This window comes from Chelonia mydas, chromosome 24, assembly GCF_015237465.2.
Source record: "Chelonia mydas isolate rCheMyd1 chromosome 24, rCheMyd1.pri.v2, whole genome shotgun sequence".
NCBI classification, from domain to species: domain Eukaryota; kingdom Metazoa; phylum Chordata; order Testudines; family Cheloniidae; genus Chelonia; species Chelonia mydas.
This window is the reverse complement of record NC_051264.2, coordinates 792,449-817,335: the sequence shown is the minus strand read 5'-3', so window position 1 is coordinate 817,335 and position 24,887 is coordinate 792,449. Positions and strand designations below refer to the sequence as shown.

General features: G+C 63.9%; 1 protein-coding gene across 14 annotated transcripts in view; it reads left to right on the top strand.

Moving 5' to 3' along the window:
- ADAM15 (ADAM metallopeptidase domain 15) overlaps nt 1–24,109 on the top strand; it is a 30,532-nt gene extending 6,423 nt beyond the window's left edge. The window contains exons 3-25 of one of the 14 annotated variants that reach the window (XM_043535294.1): nt 255–331; nt 982–1,060; nt 1,990–2,066; nt 9,707–9,878; nt 10,110–10,175; nt 10,276–10,344; nt 10,586–10,755; nt 10,858–10,942; nt 11,030–11,178; nt 11,272–11,449; nt 16,395–16,487; nt 17,207–17,402; nt 17,577–17,685; nt 17,769–17,928; nt 18,064–18,141; nt 18,240–18,351; nt 18,639–18,777; nt 18,865–18,912; nt 19,725–19,818; nt 21,939–22,016; nt 22,803–22,874; nt 23,110–23,240; nt 23,400–24,109. In XM_043535294.1, coding sequence (XP_043391229.1) covers nt 255–331; nt 982–1,060; nt 1,990–2,066; nt 9,707–9,878; nt 10,110–10,175; nt 10,276–10,344; nt 10,586–10,755; nt 10,858–10,942; nt 11,030–11,178; nt 11,272–11,449; nt 16,395–16,487; nt 17,207–17,402; nt 17,577–17,685; nt 17,769–17,928; nt 18,064–18,141; nt 18,240–18,351; nt 18,639–18,777; nt 18,865–18,912; nt 19,725–19,818; nt 21,939–22,016; nt 22,803–22,874; nt 23,110–23,240; nt 23,400–23,442 — 2,475 coding nt within the window. In that variant the 3' untranslated portion in view covers nt 23,443–24,109. Of the gene's footprint in view, nt 1–254; nt 332–981; nt 1,061–1,989; nt 2,067–7,559; nt 7,580–9,706; nt 9,879–10,109; nt 10,176–10,275; nt 10,345–10,585; nt 10,756–10,857; nt 10,943–11,029; nt 11,179–11,271; nt 11,450–16,394; nt 16,488–17,206; nt 17,403–17,576; nt 17,686–17,768; nt 17,929–18,063; nt 18,142–18,239; nt 18,352–18,638; nt 18,778–18,854; nt 18,913–19,724; nt 19,819–21,938; nt 22,077–22,802; nt 22,875–23,109; nt 23,242–23,399 lie in introns of those variants that run through there. The other 13 variants (XM_043535296.1, XM_043535295.1, XM_037882989.2 and 10 more) reach the window with 13 other exon arrangements.
- Nucleotides 24,110–24,887: the final 778 nt, after the last annotated feature.

Sequence of the window (24,887 nt, the reverse complement as noted above, 5' to 3'; positions counted from 1 at the left end):
CAGAGGGGCTGGCTTCACCCCTGCCGCGGTCCTGGAGACTCCCTCCCACCCCCTCAGAGGACCTGTAAGGGGCTGGGGCAGGGAACCCCCACCCCGCCCTGGGGGCGGATTAGGGCTGGCGCCCCCTGGTGGGGACTGGCCCCATGTTCCATCCTGGGTGGGTGTTGGGGGCAACTCCCAGGCTGGGAGCCGCTGGCTGCTGTCCCTGGCGCCTTGGGGGCTGGGCCTGTAACCCCCTCCCTGGTCTCCCCCAGGAGGGCTTCCCAGCCCGGCTGCAGGTTGCCCTGGACCTGGAAGGGGCACGGCTTGTGCTGGAGTTAGAGCAAAACCGGTGAGTTGGGGGCTGGGCGTGTTCCCTGTACCCCTCTTCCTCCCCTCCCTGCCAGCCGGCTGTGCCCACGCCGGGTGGGGCAGCATCTGAGCTGCACAGGGGCTGCTCTGCTGGACCCTGGGGGGGAGGGAGCTGGGGGGCTGCCCGGCAGGGAGGCTGGGAGGCCCAGGGAGCTGGAGGGCAGCAGGGGATGGCCGCAGCACACACATGTTGTTCTTGGGGGGCAGGAGCTGGGGGGCTGCTGGGGGTGGCTGGGGGGCAGGAAATGGGGGGCTGCCAGGGGTGGCTGGGGTGCCCGGGCATTGTTCTGGGGCGGACCCTGGGGGGCAGGAGCTGGGGGGCTGCAGGGGTGGCTGGGGCGCCTGTGTGTTGCTCTGGGGGGGCTGTGCAGGGGCAGTGGCCTGGCAGCAGATGGGCTCCACCCAGCCCCGTGGCGGGGGGAACACCCCGGTCTGTGTTACTGGGGAGCGTGGCAGTGTCCCTCTGGCCTGTCGGGGTGCTGCACCCCCTGGGGCGTGTTGTAGCCCCAGGGGCCGTGCTCCCAGTGCCCAGTGCAGCCCCCGGCGTCCCAGAGGCGTTCGCAGCCCAGGGCGGGGGGGACGCCCCTCCGGCCGTGGAGCTCGCTCTCACTGTCTGTCTGTCTCCGGCAGGGAGGTGGCTCCGGGTGCTCGGGCACTGCTCTATTACCTGCCCAACGGCACGCGGGTGACGCAGGCCGCTGGCTCGCAGGTAGGTTTGTGGCTGGAGCAGCAGGGGCAGAAACCTGGCCACGCAGGTACCCCGGATCCACAGGATCAAGCTCTGGGAGACCCCTGCAGCCTGGCAGACCCCCAGGGTCCCACTCCTCCCCCAGCGCAGGCCATGCAGCTTTACCACCTCCTTCGACTGAGCCCCTGGGGCACCAGTGTCAGGCGCCTGGCAGAGCCTTCAGACGGGCGCCCCTTGCCCAGTGCTGGCAGGGACACCCACACAGCGCAGTCACCCCCCCAGGTTTATTACTCCCTGGAGGCAGCCTCCGAAGCCCCCAGGCTGGCGCTGGGTGCTGAAGGTGAAAGCAGCGTCCGCTCCGAGCCCTGTCACCCCATTGCAAATCCCTGCCCTTGGGGCAGGTCCCAGTGAGAGCCCTCAGCTGTGTCCCTCCCCTTCCCCCATCCTTTGTTCTCCAGCTGGGGGATTGCATGCAGGTGAAATCCCGCTCTCCCCTGCCTCCTTGCCAGGTGTCACTGTTCCTGTAATTAACTTTGTTCTCTTATCAGTGACTCCTCCCTGGCTGACATTCACAACTGTCTCCAGCTGCCCTGGGAGCAAAGGCCACCCCCAGCCATGCAAAATACAGGGGAAACTGAGGCACACATGGGTGAGGGTCATAAAAATACTACAGAAGATTCCCGCCCCCCAGCAGGTGACTGACTGCAATGCCCTGGCCGTGCCAGGCGGGACTCAGGAGCTGGGGGGGGTGCTGTGAGCTTCCCCAGGGGGGTGCCCTGTCATTGGCGCTGTTGTATTTGTACTGGTCCATTACTTGGACCCGTGTCCCCTCCCGTTGTTGCTGGCCAGGGCTGCTCTGCTGGGAGAGAGGTCCCAGCAGGGTCCCCTGAGAGCTCTGCTGGGCCCCCGTGCTCGGAGCTGTAGCTAAACTCGGCTTCTCTCTGCTGCAGGGAACCTGCTGCTACCGTGGCTACGTCCGGGGGGTTCCAGGCTCCAGGGCCAGCATCTGCGCCTGCTCCGGACTCAGGTGGGGAGAGCTCTGCAGCCCCAGGCTGGGGGCTGAAATCGGGGATGATGGGGGAGGGGCAGCAGGGGGGAGGGTGCCCCGCCCAATGGAAGAGGGCAGGGAGGGCGCCTCTGTGGGTTTTAAAGAGGAACCGCTCTGGCTGCCCCTCAGTCCCGACCTGCAGCCCCGCAGTCCTCTTAGCCCTGCCCCGCAGCCCCGCAGCCATCTTAGCCCTGCCCCGCACCAGCCTGATGCAGCAGGGAGGGGGGAGTGTTGACTTGGGAATGTGGCAGGGGAGTTTCACTGGGGATGGGAGACCTGAGAGCCTGTAACCTGAGCCAAGAGGGGGAGGGGGAAGGTGACACCTCTGCCCAGGAAGCTGGACAAAGGCTGCTGGAGAGAGCCTGCTGCGTGGGGTTTGGTTTCAGTTTTGGGCTGGGTGCAGGAATGCAGGGAACCCCAGGGCTGGGGTCTAAGCTCCCTGCCCCCCCGGAAGGACTTGACTGAGGGGTCCTGGTTGTACCCACAAGTTCTGTTTTAGACTTTGTTCCTATTGTCCAACAAACCTTCTGTTTTACTGGCTGCCTGAGAGTAATGGTGAATCCCAGGGAAAGGGGTGCAGGCCCCAGACTCCCCCACACTCCGTGACAGCTGGTGGCAAAGGTGGGATTTACTGCACCCCGTGGACGGCGCTTCCTGCTGTAAGTGACTGGGGAGCAGTAAAACGAAGGGGGATGGATGGGGACCAGGAGTGCTGAAGATTCAGAGAGAGACGGTTCCAGGGCGCGGTTAACCCCTGGGAGTGTGTGACCAGAGAGAAGGACTTTTGCAGTAACAGGGTCCCCCGGGGGATTGCAGCGAGCGGTCCCAGGGGCGGAGGAGTCTGCAGCTCGACCCTGGCAAAGAGGTGGTGACCTCGAGAAGGACTGGCACCCTAGGAGTTCTCCCCGGAAACCATGGAAAGCTGCCCAGGCCTGCGAGTGGCCAGCAGGGAGATGTACGCTAAACGCCTTGAGAGCGACCTGGTGGAGCTGTGCAGGCAGAGGGGGCTGCGCATTGGGAGGTCCACCAAGGAACAGCTGATTGTGTTGTACCAATAAAATAAAAACCAGCAGGATCTTATTAAAGGGAAAAAGGCAAAATACCACATTTATTGTGAATACAGAAAGAATCATAGTAAGCAGTTAGTTACAGCTGTAACATTCCATTCAATCTCATCTTTATTCACACATTCATTCATACACACACAGGTTCTGCAAGGTTGTTATCATAGTAAGCAGTTAGTTATAGCTATAACATTCCATTCAATCTCATATTTATTCACACATTCACTCATACACACACACACACACAGGTTCTGCAAAGTTGTTATCATAGTTACCAGCCTTAGAGTTGCTCATGCCAAGCCACTGGCCAGGTGGCCTGGACATGAGGAGGGCGCAGGGCCTTGTCAGATGCTCATCTGATGCTCCTGGAAGTTGGTTTGCAGAATCAGACCCCAAAGTTCTCACTTTCTAGAGTCTATTTTTATAGGAATTTCTTCCTATGCCAGTCTATGGGAATTGCTGCATCATGCTGTTGCTGAATCAATCAGCAGATAGCACATTCCTGACGGCTCCGTGCTGCCAGATGTCATCTTGTTCTTTGGTTCTCCCATTCTTGAGGCTGTTGGGTGGATTCCAGTCTGCCCTCCGGGGGTCCTCTGGTTATTTCCACTTGACGCCTTCTTCAGCCGATGGACACTGGATTCTTAGGCTGGCACCTCCCTGATCATTCAGTTATTATCCACACCAAGCATCCATCCACATACATCCTCTATCTCTATTTTAATCACAATTGTTAATACAACAAAAGGGCGGGGAGTCTCTGGGTGCTGTTTCTATTGTTAGAGTATTGCTTTGAGTCTCTGTGAATTGCTTTGAGAACAGACTCTGTCTTAGAATGTACTAACACAACTAGCAGCTTGCAAGTTTCACACACAGAGGGAGAGAAACAGTACCAAAAACCAAGAGACCTCTTAATTAGTAATACCCTGGAATTTAAACTATGGGGAATCAAACTCATTTGTGGTTTTAATACAGAACTTCTTTAATATGATCCAACAATTGCCCAGTTGGAGGAGAGGGATCGCTTGGATGACCCGATCCCTGTCCCTGAGGGAAGCCGCCCGGCGGACGCAGCGTGGGCCCTGGGGCCTGAGCGGGCTAGGAGGGGTCAGACTGCTGCCGAGGACATCCTGAGACCCTTCCTACCTGGGCCTGGGGAAGGGGTTGGGAAACCCGGTGAATACCGAGGGCACCCTGACCCCGGCAGCCAGCAGGGGATCCTCCCGGCGGAGCTCCCCATCCCTGGAGCAGATGCGGCTGGAATGGGAGAGGGAGATGAAAATGAGGGAGCTGGAGGATCATGAGAAACAACGTCAACATGAGCAGGAGGAGAAGGAGAGGGAACGTCAGGAGAAGGAGAGGCCACGTAGGCATGAGCAGGAGGAGAAGGAGAAACAAAGACAGCATGAACTGAAGCTGGCCAGGCTGAGGAGCAGTGGGGACCCGGCTGCGGTGAGTGCAGGGGGACCCAAGACTGCAAGGAGCTTTGATAAGTGCTTCCTGGCCCAGCGGAAGGAGGGGGAGGACATAGATAGCTTCCTGACCGCCTTTGAGAATGAATGCCTGTGAGATGCACAGGGTTGACCCTGCCGAGAGGCTCCAGTTTCTCACCCCCTCACTGGACCCCCAAAGCCGTGGAGGTGTACAGCCGGATGACAGGGGCAGAGGCAGGGGACTATGAACTGTTCAAACAGGCCCTGCTCTGTGAGTTTGGGCTGACCCCCGAGATGTACCGGAGAAGGTTCCGGAGTCAGCGTAAAACGCCTGAGGTCACCTACCTACAACTGGTCAACCGGATGCAGGGATATGCCCGCAAGTGGACAGCGGGGCCCAAGCTAAAGAGGACCTGCTTGACCTGTTCGTACTGGAGCAACTGTATGAACAGTGCCCTTCCGACCTGAGGCTGTGGTTGGTGGATAAAAAGCTAGAGAACCCCCAGCACGCAGGGCAGCTGGCCGACGAGTTTGTGAACAGTCGGTCAGGGAGTAGCAGGGAGGAGTCCCAAAAGAACAGGCCCCCCCCCCCCCCCCCCCCATGCAGAGAGAGAGTCATCAAGGGACCTCCCAGCGGGGAAATATGGAGAACCCCCTCCCAAAGGGAACACCTGGAGTCAGGACTATCCGACCCGCTCGAGGGGACCAAAGTGACATGAGCTGCTATCACTTTGGCCAGAGGCTCAGGGACAGACTGAGCAGACCCAACCTACCCAAGGTTAACTGGGTAGGGACCCAGCTGCACGAGGGGCAGATGGCCCAGGCAAGGGGGGCTGCCAGCTTACCACCTGCTCAGGAGGGGAAAATACCCCAGGCCAGCTCCTCTGGGGAGCTGGAGGCTCTGGACTCCCGGTTCTCGGTCTGCAGCGTGGGCTCGGGGCTGTACCTGCGGAGAGAGTGCCTGTCATGGAGTGTGGGGGAGTCCAGGCCCTGCACCCCTCTTCCTGGGATTCACTGAGACTCTCAGCCAGCCAGTAAAACAGAAGGTTTATTGGACAACAGGAACACAGTCCAAAACAGAGCTTGTGGGTACACCCAGGACCCCTCAGTCAAGTCCTTCTGGGGGAGCAGGGAGCTTAGACCCCAGCCCTGGGGTTCCCTGCGTTCCTCCACCCAGCACCAAACTGAACCTAAACTCACCCAGCAGGTTCCCTGCTGCAGCCTCGGTCCACATTCCCGGGCAGAGGTGTCACCTCCCCCTCCCCCTCCTGGCTCAGGTGACAGGCTCTCAGGTCTCCCCTCCCCAGGGCACATTCCCAGGTCAACACTCCCCCCACCCTGCTGTGTCACATCCTCACAGTGCCTTGTTCCCCTGGAGGTGGATGGGAGGAAGGTCAATGGATACGGGTGCGGAGGTGACGCTGGCCCAGCCCGAGGTGGTGGCCCCAGATCGGGTAGTGCCAGACACCTACCTGACCCTGACGGGGCTGGGCGAGACCCCATTCAAGGTGCCCGTGGCTAGGGTACACCTGAAATGGGGGGACAAGGAGGGCCCCAAAGATGTGGGGGTGCACCACCATTTGCCCACTGAGGTATTGATGGGGGGGACACCTAGAGGACTGGCCAAGCAACCCCCAGACCGCCCTGGTTGTGACCCGTAGCCAGAGCCGGCGAGGGGCACTGCGCCCTGACCCTGGGGAGGGTACCACACCGGAGGCGCAGGACCCTACCCCGGTGGGGAGGGAGCGCCGAGGGGCACGGCTCAGAGAGGCTGTGGCCTCAGACCCGGCCAATGAGGGGGAACCGGGCCCCATCCCTTCCCCAGCTGCTGAGTTCCAGGCCGAGTTGAGGAAAGATCCCTCCTTGCGGAAGCTCAGGGACCTGGCCGACCTCAGTGTGGGACGGACCATGAGGAGAGGCTGCCAGGAGAGGTTCCTGTGGGAGAAGGGGTTCCTGTACCGAGAATGGGTTCCCACAAGGGAAGTAGAGTCCTGTGGGATCAGGAGGCAGCTGGTCGTCCCCCAGAAGTACCGCCGCAAGCTCCTGTCCCTGGCCCATGACATCCCCCTCGCAGGGCACCAGGGAATCCGGCGCACCCGGCAGAGGTTGCTACAGAACTTTTACTAGCCCGGGGTCTTTACCACGGTCCGGCAGTATTGCCGATCCTGTGACCCCTGTCAGAGCGTGGGGAAGGCCCGGGACAAGGGGAAAGCGGCTTTGAGACCTTTGCCCATCATAGAGGAGCCTTTCCAGAAGGTGGCCATGGACATCGTGGGGCCTCTCAGCAAGACGACCCGGTCGGGGAAGAAATACATTCTGGTGGTGGTAGATTTTGCCACCCGCTACCCCGAGGCAGTGCCCTTAGCTTCCATTGAAGCCGACACCGTGGCAGATGCGCTCCTGACCATTTTCAGCCAAGTGGGGTTCCCCAAGGAAGTCTTGACAGACCAAGGGTCCAACTTCATGTCGGCCCTGCTCCGGTGCTTGTGGGAGAAATGTGGGGTCCGGCACGACTGGGCCTCAGCGTATCACCCCCAGTCCAATGGGCTGGTGGAGAGGTTCAAGGGGACGCTAAAGATGATGCTGAAAACCTTTATGCACCAGGACCCGCAGGATTGGGACAAGTACTTACCTCACCTGCTGTTCGCGTACAGGGAGGTGCCCCAGGAGTCGACTGGATTTTCGCCTTTCGAACTGTTATGTGGAAGGAGGGTGAGGGGCCCCCTGGACCTGATGAGAGACGAGTGGGAGGGGAAGGCCACTCCCGATGGAGAGTCAGTGGTGGAGTATGTCCTGACCTTCCGAGAGAGACTGGCTGAACTCATGGGCCTGGCCAGGGAGAATCTGGCCAGAGCCCAGAGGAAGCAGAAGGTCTGGTATGACCGCACGGCGCGGGCTCGGGCCTACACCACCGGGGATCAGGTGATGGTTCTCATCCCCGTGAGAAAGAACAAACTACAGGCCGCCTGGGAGGGTCGTCAAGCAGCTCAATGAGGTAAACTATGTGGTGGAGCTGTCGAACCGGGCGCACCACCGCCGGGTGTACCATGTGAATATGATGAAGCCATATTATGCCAGGGGGAATGTGGTGTTGGCCGTGTGTGGACAGTGGGAGGAGCAGGGAGATGACCCTTTAGTAGATCTATTCCCTGGGACCAGAGCTGGTTCCCCCCTGGAAACAATTCCCCTCTCGGATCAGCTAACCCCTGCCCAGCAAGCTGAGGTCAGGGGGGTGCTGCATCCGTACCGACAGCTGTTTTCCAACCAGCCTGGACGCACTAATCTGACTGTCCACCGGGTGCAGACGGGATCGTACCCGCCGATAAGATGCTTCCCCTTCCGAGTCACAGGGAAAACTGCTCAGGACCTGGAAAGAGAGGTCAGGGACATGCTGGCTTTGGGGGGGATCCAGCCATCTGCCAGCCCTTGGGCCTCGCCGGTGGTGCTGGTCCCCAAAAAGGACGGGTCAGTCCAGTTCTGTGTGGACTATCGGACGCTCAGTGCCATCACTGTATCTGATGCCTACCCCATGCCCAGGCCGGACGAGCTCCTAGACAAGCTGGGAGGAGCTCGGTACCTCACCACCATGGACCTTACAAAGGGCTACTGGCAAGTGCCGCTGGATGCAGATGCCCGGCTGAAATCGGCCTTTATCACCCCTCTGGGGCTCTATGAGTTCCTGACCCTGCCTTTCGGCCTCGAGGGAGCGCCGGCCACCTTCCAGCGCCTGGTGGACCAGCTACTGAGGGGGATGGAGAGTTTTGCCGTGGCGTATATTGATGACATCTGTGTCTTTAGCCAGACCTGGGAGGACCACGTGTCCCAGGTTAGACAAGTGCTGGACCGACTCCAGGGGGCTGGGCTGACTGTCAAAGCGGAGAAGTGCAAGGTGGGGATGGCTGAAGTATCTTACCTGGGCCATCGGGTGGGGAGCGGCCGCCTAAAGCCGGAACCGGCCAAGGTGGAGGTGATCAGAGATTGGCCCGCTCCCCACACCAAAAAGCAGGTCCAAGCCTTTATTGGGTTGGCAGGATACTATCGAAGGTTTGTGCCCCGCTTTAGCGCCGTAGCCACCCCCATCACTGAGCTATGCAGGAAGGGGAAGCCAGACAAGCTGGTCTGGACCGAGCAGTGCCAGGAGTGTCTCTGGGCGCTGAAAGAGGCTCTGGACGGTGGCCCAGTTCTGGCAAACCCAGACTTTGACAAGCCCTTTGTGGTGTTCACCGACGCCTCCGACACGGGACTGGGGGCGGTGTTAATGCAGGAGGATGAAAAGGGGGAGAGACACCCCATCGTGTACCTGAGCAAGAAGTTGCCACCCCGGGAGCAACACTACGCGGCCATCGAGAAGGAGTGCCTGGCCATGGTGTGGGCCCTCAGGAAACTAGAGCCCTATCTCTTCGGGCGACACTTCACCGTCTACACCGACCACTCTCCCCTGACCTGGCTGCACCAGATGAAATAATCCTGCAGGAGCAGGCTCCTGACATGGACGTGGTCCATGTGAAGGGAAGTGCCAACATGATAGCGGACCCTGAACTTCCCCAGGTCATTGGTCAGAGTGACCCTGCTCAGTTCAGTCTCGAAGGGGGGAGAGATGGGACGCAGCGGGGGGGGAGGAGGGGGTGTTGACCTGGGAATGTGGCAGGGGAGTTTCACTGGGAGACCTGAGAGCCTGTCACCTGAGCCAGGAGGGGGACGGGGAGGTGACACCTCTGCCTGGGAATGTGGATACAGGCTGCAGAAGGGAGCCTGCTGGGGGGGTTTAGTTTCAGTTTGGGGCTGGGTGGAGGAACGCAGGGAACCCCAGGGCTGGGGTCTAAGCTCCCTGCTCCCCAGAAGGACTTGACTGAGGGGTTCTGGTTGTACCCACAAGCTCTGTTCTGGACTGTGTTCCTGTGGTCCAACAAACCTTCTGTTTTACTGGCTGGCCGAGAGTCGCGGTGAATCCCAGGAAGAGGGGTGCAGGGCCTGGACTCCCCCACACTCCGTGACACCCCACTCCCCAGCAGGGGCTGCGGTTTGGCTGAGCTCCTGACCCCTGCCTCTCTTGTGACCCGCCCTGAGGATTAACCCCGTCCCTGCCGCCCAGCTAACGCCCCGTCTTCCCCTCCCCTCCTAGCGGCGTCCTCGTGGCCTCGGAGAACAGGAGCTACGGCCTGGAGCCGGACCCCCAGGGGCCCCGCGGGCGGCACCTGGCCTACAGGCCCCGGGACGTGCGACTGGGAAGGCGGGAGTGTGGGCTGGGCCCCCCCAACCACACGCAGCCGCTGCTGGAACAAGAGACGCGCAGGGTAGGTGGGGGAGGGGAATTGGGGGTGGGGGGGGGGAAGCTGTGACCCCAGACAGGTCTCGTTTGTCTCTGGGATGAGGGAGGGCAGGCAGTGGTGGCCCAGGCAATAGCTCCCCCCATCTGTGGGACCCCCCCAGTTACAACCCCTGCCGCCCCCCTGCCCCGGTCCTGGTTCTTGTGTCCGTGTGTTCGCTGCCCCCCGCCCCCCTCACTGGCTCGCTCTTCTCCCCAGGGGAAGCGGGAGGCAGCCCCAGAGCAGCCGTTCGTGGAGCTGGTGATGGTGGTGGACCATGCAGAGGTGAGTGGCTCCTGGCTGGGGGCGGGGGGGGGACCTGCCTCACGCTCCTGGGCCCTGTGGTGGCTCCGTCCCCCCATGACACCTTGTCTCCCCCCTGCAGTTCCAGAATTACCCCAACATGGAACGGATCCAGACCCGGATGCTGGAGATCGCCAACCAGGTGGACACGGTGGGTCACTAGTGGCCCTGGGATGCCCTCTTCTTCCCCCCCCCGGCTCTGCCAGTTCCCCTCACTCCCGCCCCACAGCCCCAGTTATCCCATCCTGGGCCTCCCCCTGCCCCCAGCTCCGCCCGCGCCCCTCCCTCCCGCCCCGCAACCCCTGCTGTCCCAGCCCGACTGCCAGTCTGGACGGCCCTGGTGCGGGCCCCCACTGCCCAGCCAGCGTCTCTAACCCCAGCTCCCCCCCCAGTTCTATCAGCCCCTGGGCATCCGCGTGGCGCTGCTGGCAGTGGAAGTGTGGAACCAGGGGGACCCCATCGCCGTGGGGCCCAGCGCCCAGGCCACGCTGGAGCGCTTCCTGCGGTGGAGGCAGAAGGAGCTGCTGCCCCGGCTCCCGCACGACAACGCCCAGCTGCTCACGTGAGTGCGGGGGCCGGGGGGGCCAGGCCGGAACCTGTCCGATGCCGGGCGTGCGGCTGGGATCTCGGCTCCGGCCCCCCTAACGCTCGCGGTCTCTTGCAGGGGGACCCCGCTGGAGGGGGCGGCGGTGGGGATGGCGTCCCAGGCCTCCATGTGCTCGGCCGCACGATCGGGCGGGGTCAGCGTGGTCAGTACCTGCCCCTGCCCCAACCCCTCCCCCTGCCCCTGCCCCAGCCCCAGCCCCAGCCTGCTCTGATCCGGCCTCTCCGCGCAGGATCACTCGGTCAGCGTCCTGGTCGTGGCCTCCACTGTGGCTCACCAGCTGGGCCACAACCTGGGCATGAGCCACGACGGGGCCGGGCGCCAGTGTGACTGCGTCGGCCCCTACCAGGAGCGGAGCTGCATCATGGCGCCGCCCACGGGGTGAGTCTGGGGGTGCCCCGGGATGGGGGGGGCGAGGGGCAGGAGGGTCCCCGAGCCCTGCCCCCCCCCGCACTCACGGGCTCCCCTCCTCAGGCTGATGCCCGGTCTGAGCTTCAGCAGCTGCAGCCAGCAGGACGTGGAGCGGAGCCTGCGCCGGGGCCAGGGCTGGTGCCTCTTCAATGTGCCCGAGCCCGAGAGCCTGGCCGTGCGCCCGCGCTGCGGGAACCGGCTGGTGGAGAAGGACGAGACGTGCGACTGCGGCCTGCGGGAGGTGAGAGGGGAGGGGAGGGGGCGCGTGCGTGAGGGGATGTCTGCTCCTGTGACGATGTGGGACCGTTCTTAATGTTTCCTCTGAATACCGTAGGGGTGCCTCAGTTTCCCCTAGGCATTTCTTAAATCTCTAGGGGGTGGGATAAGGGGGTGTAATTGTTGCAGAGCAAAGGGCCAGAGTACATAAATGGCCGACACTCTGTCTCCTGGCAACTGATGGCCTGGGCCCTTCCCCCCTGCAAGGTGAGAGCTAAAGGGTTGGAGAACAAAGGAATCAGGTGCCCTCCTGGGGCAGTCCCCTTTCTGTGAGCAGCCTATCTGCAGGACACACAGCTCACCCAGCTTCCACCTTCCTGGGTCTGACCTCGGAGCATTCAGCGTCCTCTGCCCCTCCGTGCGCTTCCCACAGCCAGTCCGCCCAGGCGGGGTCCTGGGGAAGCCAGAGGGTCCTGCCCCCCAACTCCGCAGTCAGACGTGACTCTCAGCCAGCCAGTAAAACAGAGGTTTATTAGACGACAGGAACATGGTCTAAAACAGAGCTTGCAGGTGCAGAGAACGGGACCCCTCGGCTGGGTCCATTTCGGGGGGCAGTGAGTCAGACAACCAGGTCTGCACTTCACTCCATGTCTCCAGCCAGCCCCCAACTGAAACTTCTCCAGCCCCCACTCCTCTGGGCTTTGTTCCTTTCCAGGGCCAGGAGGTCACCGGATTCCTTTGTTCTCCAACCCTTTAGCTCTCACCTTTCAGGGGGGAAGGGCCCAGGCCATCTGTTGCCAGGAAACAGGGTGTCGGCCATTCTCTGTGTCCAGACCCCTGCACACACCTGCCCTCTAGGGCTCTGCAATGATCATACACCCTTATCCCACCCCCCAGATACTTAAGAACTGCCTAGGGGAAACTGAGGCACCCCCACGCTATTCAGAGGAAACATTAAGAACAGTCCCACTTCATCACATCTCTCCCCCCTTCGAGATCAAACTGAACGGGGTCACTTTAGCCGGTGACCTGGGGAAGTTCGAAGCCACCAGTGTTGCCATGGATGCTCCAGCATCTCTCCCATTCCTTGGTAGGAGTTACACCAGGCCCCTCCAGTTTCACGCCCTCCCTTAGGTCGGGGGTGGTCGATAACACTCGCAGGCCGCATGTGGGAAGGTTTATGCGGCCCGTGCCCTTTGGCCACCCCCAAAACCCCAGGGGGTCAAACTGGGATTGGGTCTTCTCCCCAACAAGCTGGCCAAACACAGCCACTTGCTTAGACGACTGTTTAACTTTCTTAACAGCTTTCACTCCATCTGAGACCTTCTCAAAGCTATCCACACTGGGTCTTTCAACAGGAAAGTCAGTGGATCCATTCACAACAGAAAATTTCTGGCTGTTAGGAACTGAAGCTTTCTTGATTAAATCACTTTCACACCCTTCAATTGCAGTAAACTGCTTGCAAAGACGCCATGAGGATTCCTTTCCCTAGGGCTTTTCTATGCAACAATTCACCCTTCATAGAAATTCTGCTCTTACCCTCTTTATCTAGGGCTTGCTCTAGAGAAACACTTTCCTGAGCAACAACAGACTCTTTCTGGGTCTCCCTTACATCCAGAATTACCTCTGGCCCATCCAGCGGATTCCTACACAATCCCCTTTCAGGCAAACTGACAGACTTCCTAGATAAAAGGTCAGGAGCATTCTCCTTCCCTTTGCCACACACAAGTTCAGGAATCTTTTCCTTCTTGCTACAGGTTTCCACACCCTCCATAGGTAACACAATCACATCACCTTCATGCTCTCCTTGTGCCCTGGCTAGGATCTCACCCTGATTAGACAGAGTTGCTGCACCCTTTCCCTCCCACACACTAGCAACAGGCAAAATACAAGCACCAGAATTGTCTGGTCTCTGGGATTTTACATAGACCCTAACTGGATGCGACCTAGTTACAGGGCCATTCTCCCGAGCAGACACAAACTTAGGACCATTCCCTTCCTGGGCTTCAGTTGAATCCAGAACCAACTCTGAGACAACTGCACGACCCTCGACCATCACAGGCTGAAAGGCCCCTTCTGTCTGCTCCACAGACAAAGAAGAGCTGGACACACTTTCTCCTTTCCTAGACACACAGCTTGGGATCTCATTCCCCTGGTCCCAGCACACAAGGCTGGTCACAGACAACGTCTTGGAGATCAGGGTAGCTCCCTCCATAGGCAAGTCAATACCCCTGACAGACACAGGCACGTTTCCTTCACTGTCCCAATTCTCCACCCAGCTAACAGGTAAGGTCCAGGGACACTCATCTTCCGCTCTCCTCGCCTTCCCACCCTGCTGACTAGACACAGCCATCGGCTCGCAAGGCTGCCTAGGCTCATCCAGACTTTCCTTACCAACACCTTGCCACTCCCCACAGATCCCCTGCCCTGCCTGTGTCTCCCCCCACTCAGCTGGGGTCTCAGCTCCCACTGTGCTCAGCGCTGCCCTTGCTGTCCCAGTGGGGGTAGGCAGCGAGCTCACTGCTTTCCTCACTGCATCAGAGCCAGCGGGAGCCCCCTCTCCGGTCTGCAAGTGGGGCAGGGAGCCCCAGGAGTCTGATTACAGGCAGGCAGGTAGCCTGAGCCTAGCGGCTCCTCCCTGCTGCCAGCCAGGTCATCTGCATTTTCGCTGACCATTTCCCTCTCCGCCGATTGGTTCCCTGGATTCAAGCCCAAACCCTTGGGAGTTACAGGAGCAGGGCCTGGATCCTGTCCCAAAGAGACACAGTCAACCCCCAACAGGGTCTCGCAGCTGGTATCCTGGAGAACCCCAACAACCAGCCAGCCCCACCCCTCCTGGGTTTGCACAGGGATCTGGGCCATAGGCAGGGCGAGGGGCTTCGTCCCTGGGACCCTCACCCAGCTCACACAGCCCCTCAGCATCTGAGGCTGCACCACCCAGGGCCTGACAACAGTTCTCTGTGTCCCAGGATCTCGCCACCTCAGGAATGTCTCCCCATTGATCATCACCTCCCGCTCCCACTGGGGGTCCGAGGGGCCTGGCCCCAGGGACCTCCACACAGACATATAGGTTGGGGTCAGGAGTGGGAGCCTGTCCACCTCCCCACCCATCGGGCTGACGGAGTCTATGGCCTTGGGACCCAGCAAGGGAACTAGACACCGGGGCTTTTCCGCAGGGTCCCCCTGGTTCAAATCGCCAGCCTGCTCAAAGGCAGTGAGGTTGCATCCACATCCCCCGCTCCTTAACCAGGGGCAGCAATTTAGTCTCGAGGTTCCCTGTGGAACTGGCCCCCCGGGGTCTATCCCCACTCACCCCTGGGAGGTCCCCTAGGCCTCTCCGCTCCCCCACTGCCAGTTCATGCTGCTGCTGCTTCTGCAGCTCTTTCTCGGGCTCTCGCTGTCTCTCACGGTCCTCTTGCTCTCTCGGGCTCAGCTCCAATCCCGTCCATCTCCGATCCCCGGATGGGGAACCCGATCGTGAAGACCCTCGTCTGGTCGGGACAGGAGTCTTGGGGGTGCCTGGCTCCCACTCCAGCTGCTCCCAGATCCTGCTATAGCCCATTTGGGGTCAGGAATCTGTTCCTTAGAGCGGTCATCCTCCTCCAGCTGCACGATGAACTGTGCTTTGGTGAACTTTCCAATGTACAACCCTCTCTTTCTGCACAGGGTTACAATGTCCTTCTTCAGGAGACGGTGACAGGCCGTCACTCCGCTCTTCCCAAGTTGTTGTGGACTCACAGGCCTGTGCGCTCTCAGCTCCCCACGGTTTCCAGGGAGAACCCCTAGTGTGCCAGCCCTTCTCGAGGTCACCCCCTCTTTGCCAGGGTCGAGCTGCAGACTCCTCCGCCCCTGGGACCGCTCACTGCAATCCCCAGGGGAACCCTGTTACTGCAAAAGTCCTTCTCTCTCCCAGGGCCAAGCCGCAGGCTCCTCCGCCCCTGAGACTGCTCCCCGCAGTCCCCAGGGGGACCCCGTTACTGCACAGTCCTTCTTGCTGGTCACACACTCCCAGGGGTTAACCGCCCCCCGAAACCGCTCCTCTCTGAGCCTTCAGCACGCCTGGTCCTCCTCAATCCCCCTTCGTTTTACTGCTCCCCCGTCACTTACTGCAGGAAGTGCCATCCACGGGGTGCAGTAGATCCCACCCCTGCCACCAGTTGTCACGGAGTCCCCGGGCGATGCTCTGGAACTGCTCCCTACGAAGCCAGTCAGGACTCTGGGGGAGTCTCCTCTCTGGGAGCAGCCTGTCTTCAGGACACAGCTCACACAGCTTCCACCTTCCTGGGTCTGACCTCAGAGCATTCACCATCCTCTGCCCCTCAGTGCGCTTCCCACAGCGAGTCCGCTCAGGCGGGGTCCTGGGGAAGCCAGAGGGTCCTGCCCCCAACTCCGCAGTCAGACGTGACTCTCAGCCAGCCAGTAAAACAGAGGTTTATTGGACAACAGGAACGTGGTCTAAAACAGAGCTTGTAGGTGCAGAGAACAGGACCCCTCAGCTGGGTCCATTATGGGGGGCAGTGAGCCAGACAACCACGTCTGCCCTTTACTCCATGTCTCCAGCCAGCCCCAAACTGAAACTCCCTCCAGCCCCTCCTCCTCTGGGCTTTGTCCCTTTCCCCGGGCCAGGAGGTCACCTGATTCCTTTGTTCTCCAACCTTTCAGCTCTCACCTTGCAGGGGGGAAGGGCCCAGGAAACAGGGTGTCGGCCATTCTCTGTGTCCAGACCCCTGCACACACCTGCCCTCTAGGGCTCTGCAATGATCATACACCCTTATCCCACCACCTAGATACTTAAGAGCTGCCTAGGGGAAACTGAGGCACCCCCACACTATTCAGAGGAAACATTAAGAACAGTCCCACTTCGTCACAGCTTCATGGGGAGCGGTTCCAGAGCATCACCCGGGGACTCCGTGACAGCTCCCCCCCACCGCCCCCAGGGCCCCGCTCACTGCTGCCCCTCTGCCCCACAGGAGTGCGCTGACCCCTGCTGCAATGCCAGCACCTGCCAGCTGGCCACCGGAGCTGAGTGCGCCAAGGGGGATACCTGCTGCCAGGACTGCAAGGTGAGTGGGAAGGGCCCTGCCGATGCCCCTCACTCCTGACCCGCAGCCCCCTGCTACCCCAGCCCTGGGCTCCACGTATTCACTTTCTGGGGGTGCAAGGACCAAATGTCAGCACAATAATATGAACAGCGGGGAAGGATCGGGTTCTATATAACAGGCTACGGTCGCTGGAATCCCGGGGCAGGCTGATATGATGCGGCCCAGGCTGCTGCCGGAACGAGCTGAAGCAATCACAGACCCACTGGTGTTTCTCGTCGAGAGCCCCCAGAGGGCGGAGAAGGGCAAACGTGGGGCCCAGGGCGTTACTGACCTCGCTGGCTGGAAAGAGCCTGGAGCAAACTGTTAAACGGCTCGGGAGCCCCTGGAGCAGGTGCTCAGGAACGGCCGGTGCGGACGGGTCACAGACAGACCTGGCGGGAGCTGTTGGGTTTACTCAGGCTTTGGGCACCGTCCCACACGACAGCTGGTTTTACTGCAAGGGGGGCTCACTGCTCTGTGGGGTTGGCGCTGTGCCCCCAGCTCGGACCCTTTGGTGTGCCAGGGGTCCCCCTCGTCCCTCAGGGCAGGCCATGCAGCCTCCTTGCCTCCTGAGCCTGGGGGCTCCAGCCTCCTGCTTCGCCCTGGGAGCGCTGCCCAGCGAGTCCCCCTGAGCCAGAGGCCAGGCCACAGGGCCCTCCCCCCCCCCCCCCCCCCCCGTTCTGATGCTCTCTGATCCCCAGCTGCGAGGGGCCGGCTCCCTGTGCCGGGAGCCCCGTGGTGAATGCGACCTCCCCGAGTTCTGCGACGGGCTGTCCCCACGCTGCCCCCGCAACACGTACCTGCAGGATGGGCAACCCTGCGCCGGAGACCAGGCCTACTGCTACGGGGGGGCCTGCACCACCTACCAGGGCCAGTGCCAGGAGCTGTGGGGCCCAGGTAAGGGGCAGGGGTCTGTGGGAGGGGAGGATGGGTTGCCGTGGAGCTGAGTGGGGGGGTGCACAGCTGGGGGGGGCTCTGGAGGGCTGCTGGGAATCAGCACCCCAGGGGGGCTAGGGAGCTGTGTGGGTGCCGAGGCCCCCGGTGGTGATCACGATTCTCTGTCCCATGCAGGTTCGGGCCCCGTCTCCGACGTCTGCATGGCCTCCCTGAACGCCAGGGGGGATGAGCACGGGCACTGTGGGCAGCACCCCAACAGCACCTACGTCCCCTGTGCCCAGCAGTGAGTGCCCCCGTACACCACCCATCTGTCCCCTGCCCCCCACCCTGTCGGTCCATCCTCCTGACCCCTGTCTGCCCGTGCAGGGACGCTGGCTGCGGGAGGCTGCAGTGCCAGGGGGGCAGTGCCCAGGGCACACGGCAGGATGGGGCAGCACCCGGTTGCCGCGGGACCCCTCTGCCCCCGCGCGACGATGTGAGCGACCTGGCCATGGTGCTGCCAGGCACGGCCTGTGGCCCTGGGAAGGTGAGCTGGGGGGATGCCCCGGGGCACAGGGAAGGAGCAGGTGCAGCAGCCAAGTGGGGAGGGGGTTGCTGCCCCCCCCCCATGCTGGGCCAGGACCCCCCCTTCTCTCTCTTGATTCCCCCTCTCTCCGGGCAGGTGTGCAGCAGTGGCCGGTGCCGGGACGTCTCCGAGCTGGGGGTGCAGGAGTGTCGGAGCAAATGCCACGGGCACGGGGTGAGCGGGGCAGCAGGTCAGGGGCGGGGGGGGGGACGGGACTGTGCCGTCCCTTTGCTGAGAGCCTGTCAGTGAGGAGGCTCCATGTCTCCCCTCAGGTCTGCAACAACAAGGGGCACTGCCACTGTGAGGCGGGCTGGGCCGCCCCCACCTGCAACAGCCCAGGGGCCGGGGGCAGTGTGGACAGTGGCCCCGGGGGCCTGGAGCAAGGTGAGGGGGCTGGGGGAGGGGAGGGCAGGGCATGGGGGGCGGGGCTTATTGCGCTGTTTCTGACACTGACGAGGTTGGGACCCAGGCGTCCGGCAGGGCGGGGCAGGGCCTCAGACTCTGGTTGGTGGCACCAGAGGGCCAAGCCAGGCACACACGGTGCATGCAGGGCCCCCCCCAGCTGCATGGGGCTTGAGAAGAATGGGGCTTTGTGCGCCGGTGCCAGGCGGGCGCGGGTGGGGGTGGGGGGCTTTGCTGCCAGGGACACTCACCGGCTGTTCTCCTGCCAGGGGGCAGCGCGCTCCCCACCACCCTGCTGATCCTGGCCGCCCTGATCCTGGCCCTCGCTCTGGGGCTTTGCTACGCCAAGCGCGCCGGCCTGCACCGGCACCTCTGCCAGCTCGGCAAGGGCACCAGCTGCCAGTACAGGTAACGTGCTCTGGGGAGAGCCTCCCCCCGGGTCCCATGGATACGCTCTGGGCCCGGGCTGCGACCCTGACTCTGTTCTCCCTGCAGCACCCAGGTGCAATTGCTCAGCGCAGGAGTCTCGGCCGACCCGAACGGGTAACGTCGCTGCGGGGGGGGCTGGACGCTGGGCTCACTTGGCATTTCCCCGTGGCCGTGCCGTGCCCATGGGCCCCGGTGGATAGAGGGGGGAACGTCATGGGTTCCCCTCACTATAGGGGGGGCTCTGAGTCACTTGCCCAGAGGGTTGTGTCCGTCTGTCCGTCCCCTGCCCCCCAGGCTCTGAACAGGGAATCCCTCTGTCTCTGCTGGTCGCTGAGCGCTGTCCAGTCTCCCATGCCCAGCTCCGCGGGGCCTGGCAGTTGGGGGCATGAGGGGCTGGCCGGGGGCTGGGGATCGGCCCCCCAAGGAGGTTAGGGGGTGTGGCCACAGCAGCACACGCAGTGGGGTGGCTGGTCACCATGGGCCTGCCATGCTGGGGGCAGCTGGCCCCAGGGAGATGACGCCCTGCTCTCCTGTGGGGGTCCTGCCTGCCCCCCCGCTGGGGAATTGGGGACACGAGGGCTGGGCGCTCCTGGGGACTGCCTGGGGCTGCCCTGGTTGGGGTGGGTGCCGGTGCCCGCCCTGCATAGCTTGGAACCTGGCTCCAGCCTGGCCAGAGACTTGGACGCCCCCGCCGGCTCCCAGCCCCACCCTGCCCAGAGAGGGGTCAGGACCACAGCTGGGAATTGAACCCAGGAGTCCTGACTTCCACCCCCGGGCAATCCACTGACCCACCCCTGTGTGTGCAGCCTTGCCCCTCCCCCCCATGGCAGGGGATGGGCGGCTGAAGGGTTAACCCTGGGGGCGGGGATATGTGTGAAGTGGGGGGACCCTGCCCTGGGGATGCCTGAGACATGTTCCCTCCCCAGGATCTCTCAGCCAGGGCCGCGAGGCTCCAACCAGCCCCAGCCTGGGCACCCGCGGCCCCAGAGCACCGAGCTACAGGTGATGCCCACCAGTAAGGTGAGTGCCAGGGTGGAGTCAGCACTGCCCCCCGCCCCACCCCGGGGTGCCCCCCGCCCTGCCTGGGGCCCCACAGGCCTTTGCTCATGCCTGCCGGGGCACCAGGGCTGGGGTGGGGGGCCAGCGCTGCGGGCCATGGGGGATGGGCTGTGGGGCCGGAGTCCCGCCGCCATGGACGATGCCATGGCCCGGGGATGGGGTCTGCCACAGTTGCCAAGACAGCCCCTCTGGCAGACGGCAGGTGCTCAGGTAGGGGGCTCTCCCCCTGGCAGTGCTGTCCCTGGGGGGCACTTGGGAGAGTCGGGCTCCCAACACGCCGGGGGGGGGGGAACGGGAGGTCTAACCCCCCCCGAATGAGCAGTTGAGTTAAACCGAGTGGTTGCGTTTCATGCCTGTGTGTGTGCGGTGAGCTTCCTCCGAGCAGCGTGGCAGCCTGCGCCGGGCGTTCGGGCTGCCCCGGGGGTGTGTGTGTGTGTGTGTGGGGGGGGTACAGCGGTGCCACTTCAGCTGCCCCTCGCACCAGCGCGGCAAGTCACAACCCTGCGCCGTGGGACGGGGGCAGCAGGGGGCGCTCTCCCCTGGCAGTCGGGGCTGGCCCCAGGGCGGTGATGGGGGGCGGGGGCAGCAGGGGGCTGGCCCCAGGGCGGTGATGGAGTGGGGCGGGGGCAGCAGGCGGCGCTCTCCCCTGGCAGTCGGGGCTGGCCCCAGGGCGGTGATGGGGGGCGGGAGCAGTCGGGGCTGGCCCCAGGGCGGTGATGGGGGGCGGGAGCAGTCGGGGCTGGCCCCAGGGCGGTGATGGGGGGCGGGAGCAGTCGGGGCTGGCCCCAGGGCGGTGATGGGGGGCGGGGGCAGCAGGGGGCGCTCTCCCCTGGCAGTCGGGGCTGGCGCCAGGGCGGTGATGGAGCGGGGCGGGGGCAGCAGGGGGCGCTCTCCCCTGGCAGTCGGGGCTGGCCCCAGGGCGGTGATGGAGCGGGGCGGGGGCAGCAGGGGGCGCTCTCCCCTGGCAGTCGGGGCTGGCCCCAGGGCGGTGATGGGGGGCGGGGGCAGCAGGGGGCGCTCTCCCCTGGCAGTCGGGGCTGGCCTCAGGGCGGTGATGGGGCAGGGCGGGGGCAGCAGAGGGCGCTCTCCCCTGGCAGTCGGGGCTGGCCCCAGGGCGGTGATGGGGGGCGGGGGCAGCAGGGGGCGCTCTCCCCTGGCAGTCGGGGCTGGCCTCAGGGCGGTGATGGGGGGCGGGGGCAGCAGGGGGCGCTCTCCCCTGGCAGTCGGGGCTGGCCCCAGGGCGGTGATGGGGGGCAGGGGCAGCAGGGGGCGCTCTCCCCTGGCAGTCGGGGCTGGCCCCAGGGCGGTGATGGGGTGGGGCGGGGGGCGTGCCGCGGGGAGCGGGATGAGGGGGCAGCAGGAGTTGCTGGCCCCGGTATAGGGCTGCTGTGGGGCTGGAGGTGATCTGTGGGTTGGGGATACAGCAGGACTTTGCTCGCTGACCATTCTTGGCCTGGCCACAAGGCTTGGGATGCGGATCCCGGCACTACGCCCCCTCCCTCCCTCCGCCTGGCAGCGTCGGGGGTGGGCAGTGGATGCCGCTGGGCGAGGGGCTCTGGGGTGGTGGGGTCCGATTGCTATGTGGAGCCTTGGGCCAGCCCCAGTGTGAGGGGAGGGATCGGCCCCCAGGGAGTGGGGACCAGGCCTGAAGCCGCCGTGTGCTGTGCATCCCCCCCAAAAGGAAAGGGCCTCCCGCCCGGGGAGCAGCCTGGTGCGGGGCGGTGCCTCAGCCCAGGGCCCCCTGACACTGGTGTGGGGGGCTCCTGTCCATGGGCTGCGGCCTCTTGGGATCTTGGGGGGGGTCCTTGCGAGTGGAGCCTGCGCTGGAGGCGGGGGGCAGGGGGAGGCAATCTGTTCTGCCTTGGGGGGTCGTGGGCAGGCGGGCGGGCGTCTGTCCTGTGCGTTGACTCTCCGCATGCTGCATGGCCGCTGACTGACCGACTGACCCCTGCCTGCATGGTCCCCTGGCCCGTCTCCTACCCCCCCATCCTGGTCTCTCTTACACCCCCCTGCCCATCTCACTGACACCCCCCGGACCCCTCCCCCCCCGCTGCCGCTTTCTCCTCCTCTTCTCTCTGCAGCCCCTTCCCCACGGCTGGGCCAGGCCCGACCCGCCTTCCAAGCCACTCCCGCCTGACCCGCTTCCCAAGGAATCCCAGGTAACGTCCTTGGGCCCTGCCCGGCGTGGATGGGGGCCCACGGCAGTGGCTGCTCTAATCCCCCGCAGAGGCTCCTGCATGCCTGTCACTGCATGGCCTCCCAGCGGGCACCCGGCTGACCGGGTCTCTGCCCCCACGTGGCTGGGCTCCAGGGCTTGGCTCTGCCTCCCCTCCCGTGCACGGGGGGGTGATGGGGTCAGAGCAGCAGCGGAGAGCAGGGCCTGAGTGTGAAACTGGCGCCCGCAGGGTCTGGGGGGCTGCCCCATCCCACCACCCCACGTCACCCGTAAGTCTCTCTTCCCCAACCCCAATGTGGGGGCGGGGTGTAGCCCCATGGGCCAGGAACCCCCTGTGCCGGGCTGTGGGGTCCTGGGTGCTGCCATGGGACGGAGCAAGCACCCAACATGTGGCCTTTGCCCCAAACTCTCCCCCAAGCCTGACCCACACACCCCAGCCCAGGGGCCCCAAGCGCCCTGCCCCGGGCTCTCGTGCCTGACCACGGGTGGTGCACTGGGCTGGCAGCTCCCACGGGCCCCCTGGCATGGCAGCTCCTTCCCTTGGGGCTGCCCCTGGGCGGGGAGATTGTACCTCCAGCCCATGGCGTTGGGCTCCCCGCAGGGCAGCCCTGGCCCCACTCTGTCCCTGGAGCCCCTGACCCGGTGCTGGGCTCACATCTCCCCCCGGCTGGGGCAGGCAGGACCTGCCTCCTCCCCAGGGGTCTGTGCGGACCCCCAGCAGCCGCCAGCGTGGGGCGCTGTGTTGCTGTTTCATTGTCTCTCTGCCCAGGCCTTGCTGCGGGACAGGCCGCCCCCCCCCACGCGCCCGCTGCCTGCAGACCCTGTGCTGAAAGGCGCTCAGGTAACGGCGCCGGCGGGCGCCGCGCGGGGTGATGGTGACGGTGGCGCGGGTCTGTGTGTGGGGAGGGACGTCTGGCTGTGGGGCCAAGCAGGTGCCAGGCTGCCCGTGTGGGGTGAGGGGGATCGACCTCGTCTCCCCCTGAGGGATGTGCAGGGCATGGCGGGGGGTGGGGGGCCTGCACGGGGCCCCAGGGCATGGGCCCTCCTCAGTAACTCGCCCTGGTGTCTCTCCGCAGCCTCCAGGCCCTGCCAAGCCACCCCTGCCCAGGAGGCTGCTGCCCTCGGACCCCACTGGGCCCCTCATCTCCAGGCCTGAGCTGTCCTCGGTGCCCTCCTACGTCCCCCACGTCATGGTGCTGCCCTCCAGGTGAGTGCTGGCTGCAGACACGGCTCAGGGGGCATCTCGCTCGCTGGCACTAGGGGGTGGGCTGAGCTGGGACTTTTGGGGGGTGACTAAGGCAGACACCGCCCCCCCCCGCCCCCGTTACTTATCTGTTTCACATTTCCTCTTTCCTCCCTCCCCCAGGCCAGCTCCCCCACCCCCCACTGGGCATCTCCAGGACATCTAGTGTGAGACGGATACGCTCCCTGTGTGTGGGCTGCCTGGCCTCAGGAACCTCCCCTCCGTCACTGCCTGTTGGACTCGGGGTTCCTGGCCCCTGCGTTGCTGGCGTGGCCCCCCGTGCCCCCTCCGTCGCTGACTCTGGAAGGTCCCGAGCGCTGGGATCTCTTTCTGGGCTCCTCCCCGCTCCCTCACGGAGGTGCCCTGCCCGCCAGCTTGGGGACGCTGCGGAGCCGGATCAGAACTTGCCGTGCGCTGCTGGAGTCTTGGCCTGTTACGGTCTGTGCTGTGGACGCTGTTCCTGGGTCTTTGCCCAAAGCCCCTCGCCTGCCCACACCCTGCCAGGGCGCCATCCCCTCGGCTGGACCTGCCAGTCCCCTGGGAATTGGGCCCCAAGAGCCCTTGGGTGCTGGGGACTCCGAACACTGGGTGTGGCTGGGCGCACCCCAGGGGAGCGGCTGCGTCTGGGCAGGGAGCACAGGTGAGAGTGGGTGCGTGCCGGAACTTGTCCTGGGAGATTCGGCACCGCCAGAGCCATTCACAGGGACGCTGCCTGGCTGGGGGGGGAGGGACTCCCTGGTGGGGGCTCCCCCTTCTTCTGGGGCGCTGGCTGCTTCTGAACCTGCTTTAGATCATCTGCAAACTGTCTAATAAAGAGTCTGGGAGCTGCCTGAGTTAACGCCTTCTGCTCCAGCATGAATTCTCTGTGCCCCTGGGAGTGGCATGTCCTGCTGGCCAGGGCCCAGGCAGTGCCCAGGGCAGAGCCCAAGCTGCCCATCCTGGGGCCGGCTCTCCCTTGGGGGGCATGCGGCGCTCTCGTGACCCCAGGAGGCCTCCAGGGGGCTCAGATCCCTTCCCCATGTGGCCTAATGGAGGCTTCAGGGAGGTTCCCCTCAGCCTTGGGGTGCTGCAGGGTGTCACAGAGTCACCAGGCAATGCTCTGGAACTACTCCATATAATGCCCCCCCCGCCGTGTGGGGCGCAGCGGCAAGGCCCAGACTCAGGGCAGGCCAGCCGGGGGAGCGCTCTGAGCTGGTGCCATTGGCCTGCCCAGGTTTCTCCTGGCCGGGGGGCTGGCGTTGGCCCGGCTGCTTGCTGGAGCCAAGACCCCAGAATTCCCCCGGTGGTTACCCCAATGCTCCACTAGGTGGCGCAGTGGCTCAAGCGCTGGCCAGGCAGCCTGGGCTTGGAGGGCTGGGGGATCCCTCGGGGTGCGGGACTGTCTCTATTCCCAAGGGGGCACCCCTTCCCCATACATGCACCACGACCTCTGGGGCAGGCTTGGGGGGGCCCCTCTGCCTCTGGGCAACTTTCCCCTGGGGGCAGACTCTCCATCCCCCTCAAGCTCGCCCATGCCCTGTTCCCCCAGTGCCCCACAGGCCAGGGGGTGGCCCCCAGAGCTAGGAGCTATGGACGCCCTGTGATGGAGCAGGGTGGCTTGACCGGGGAATG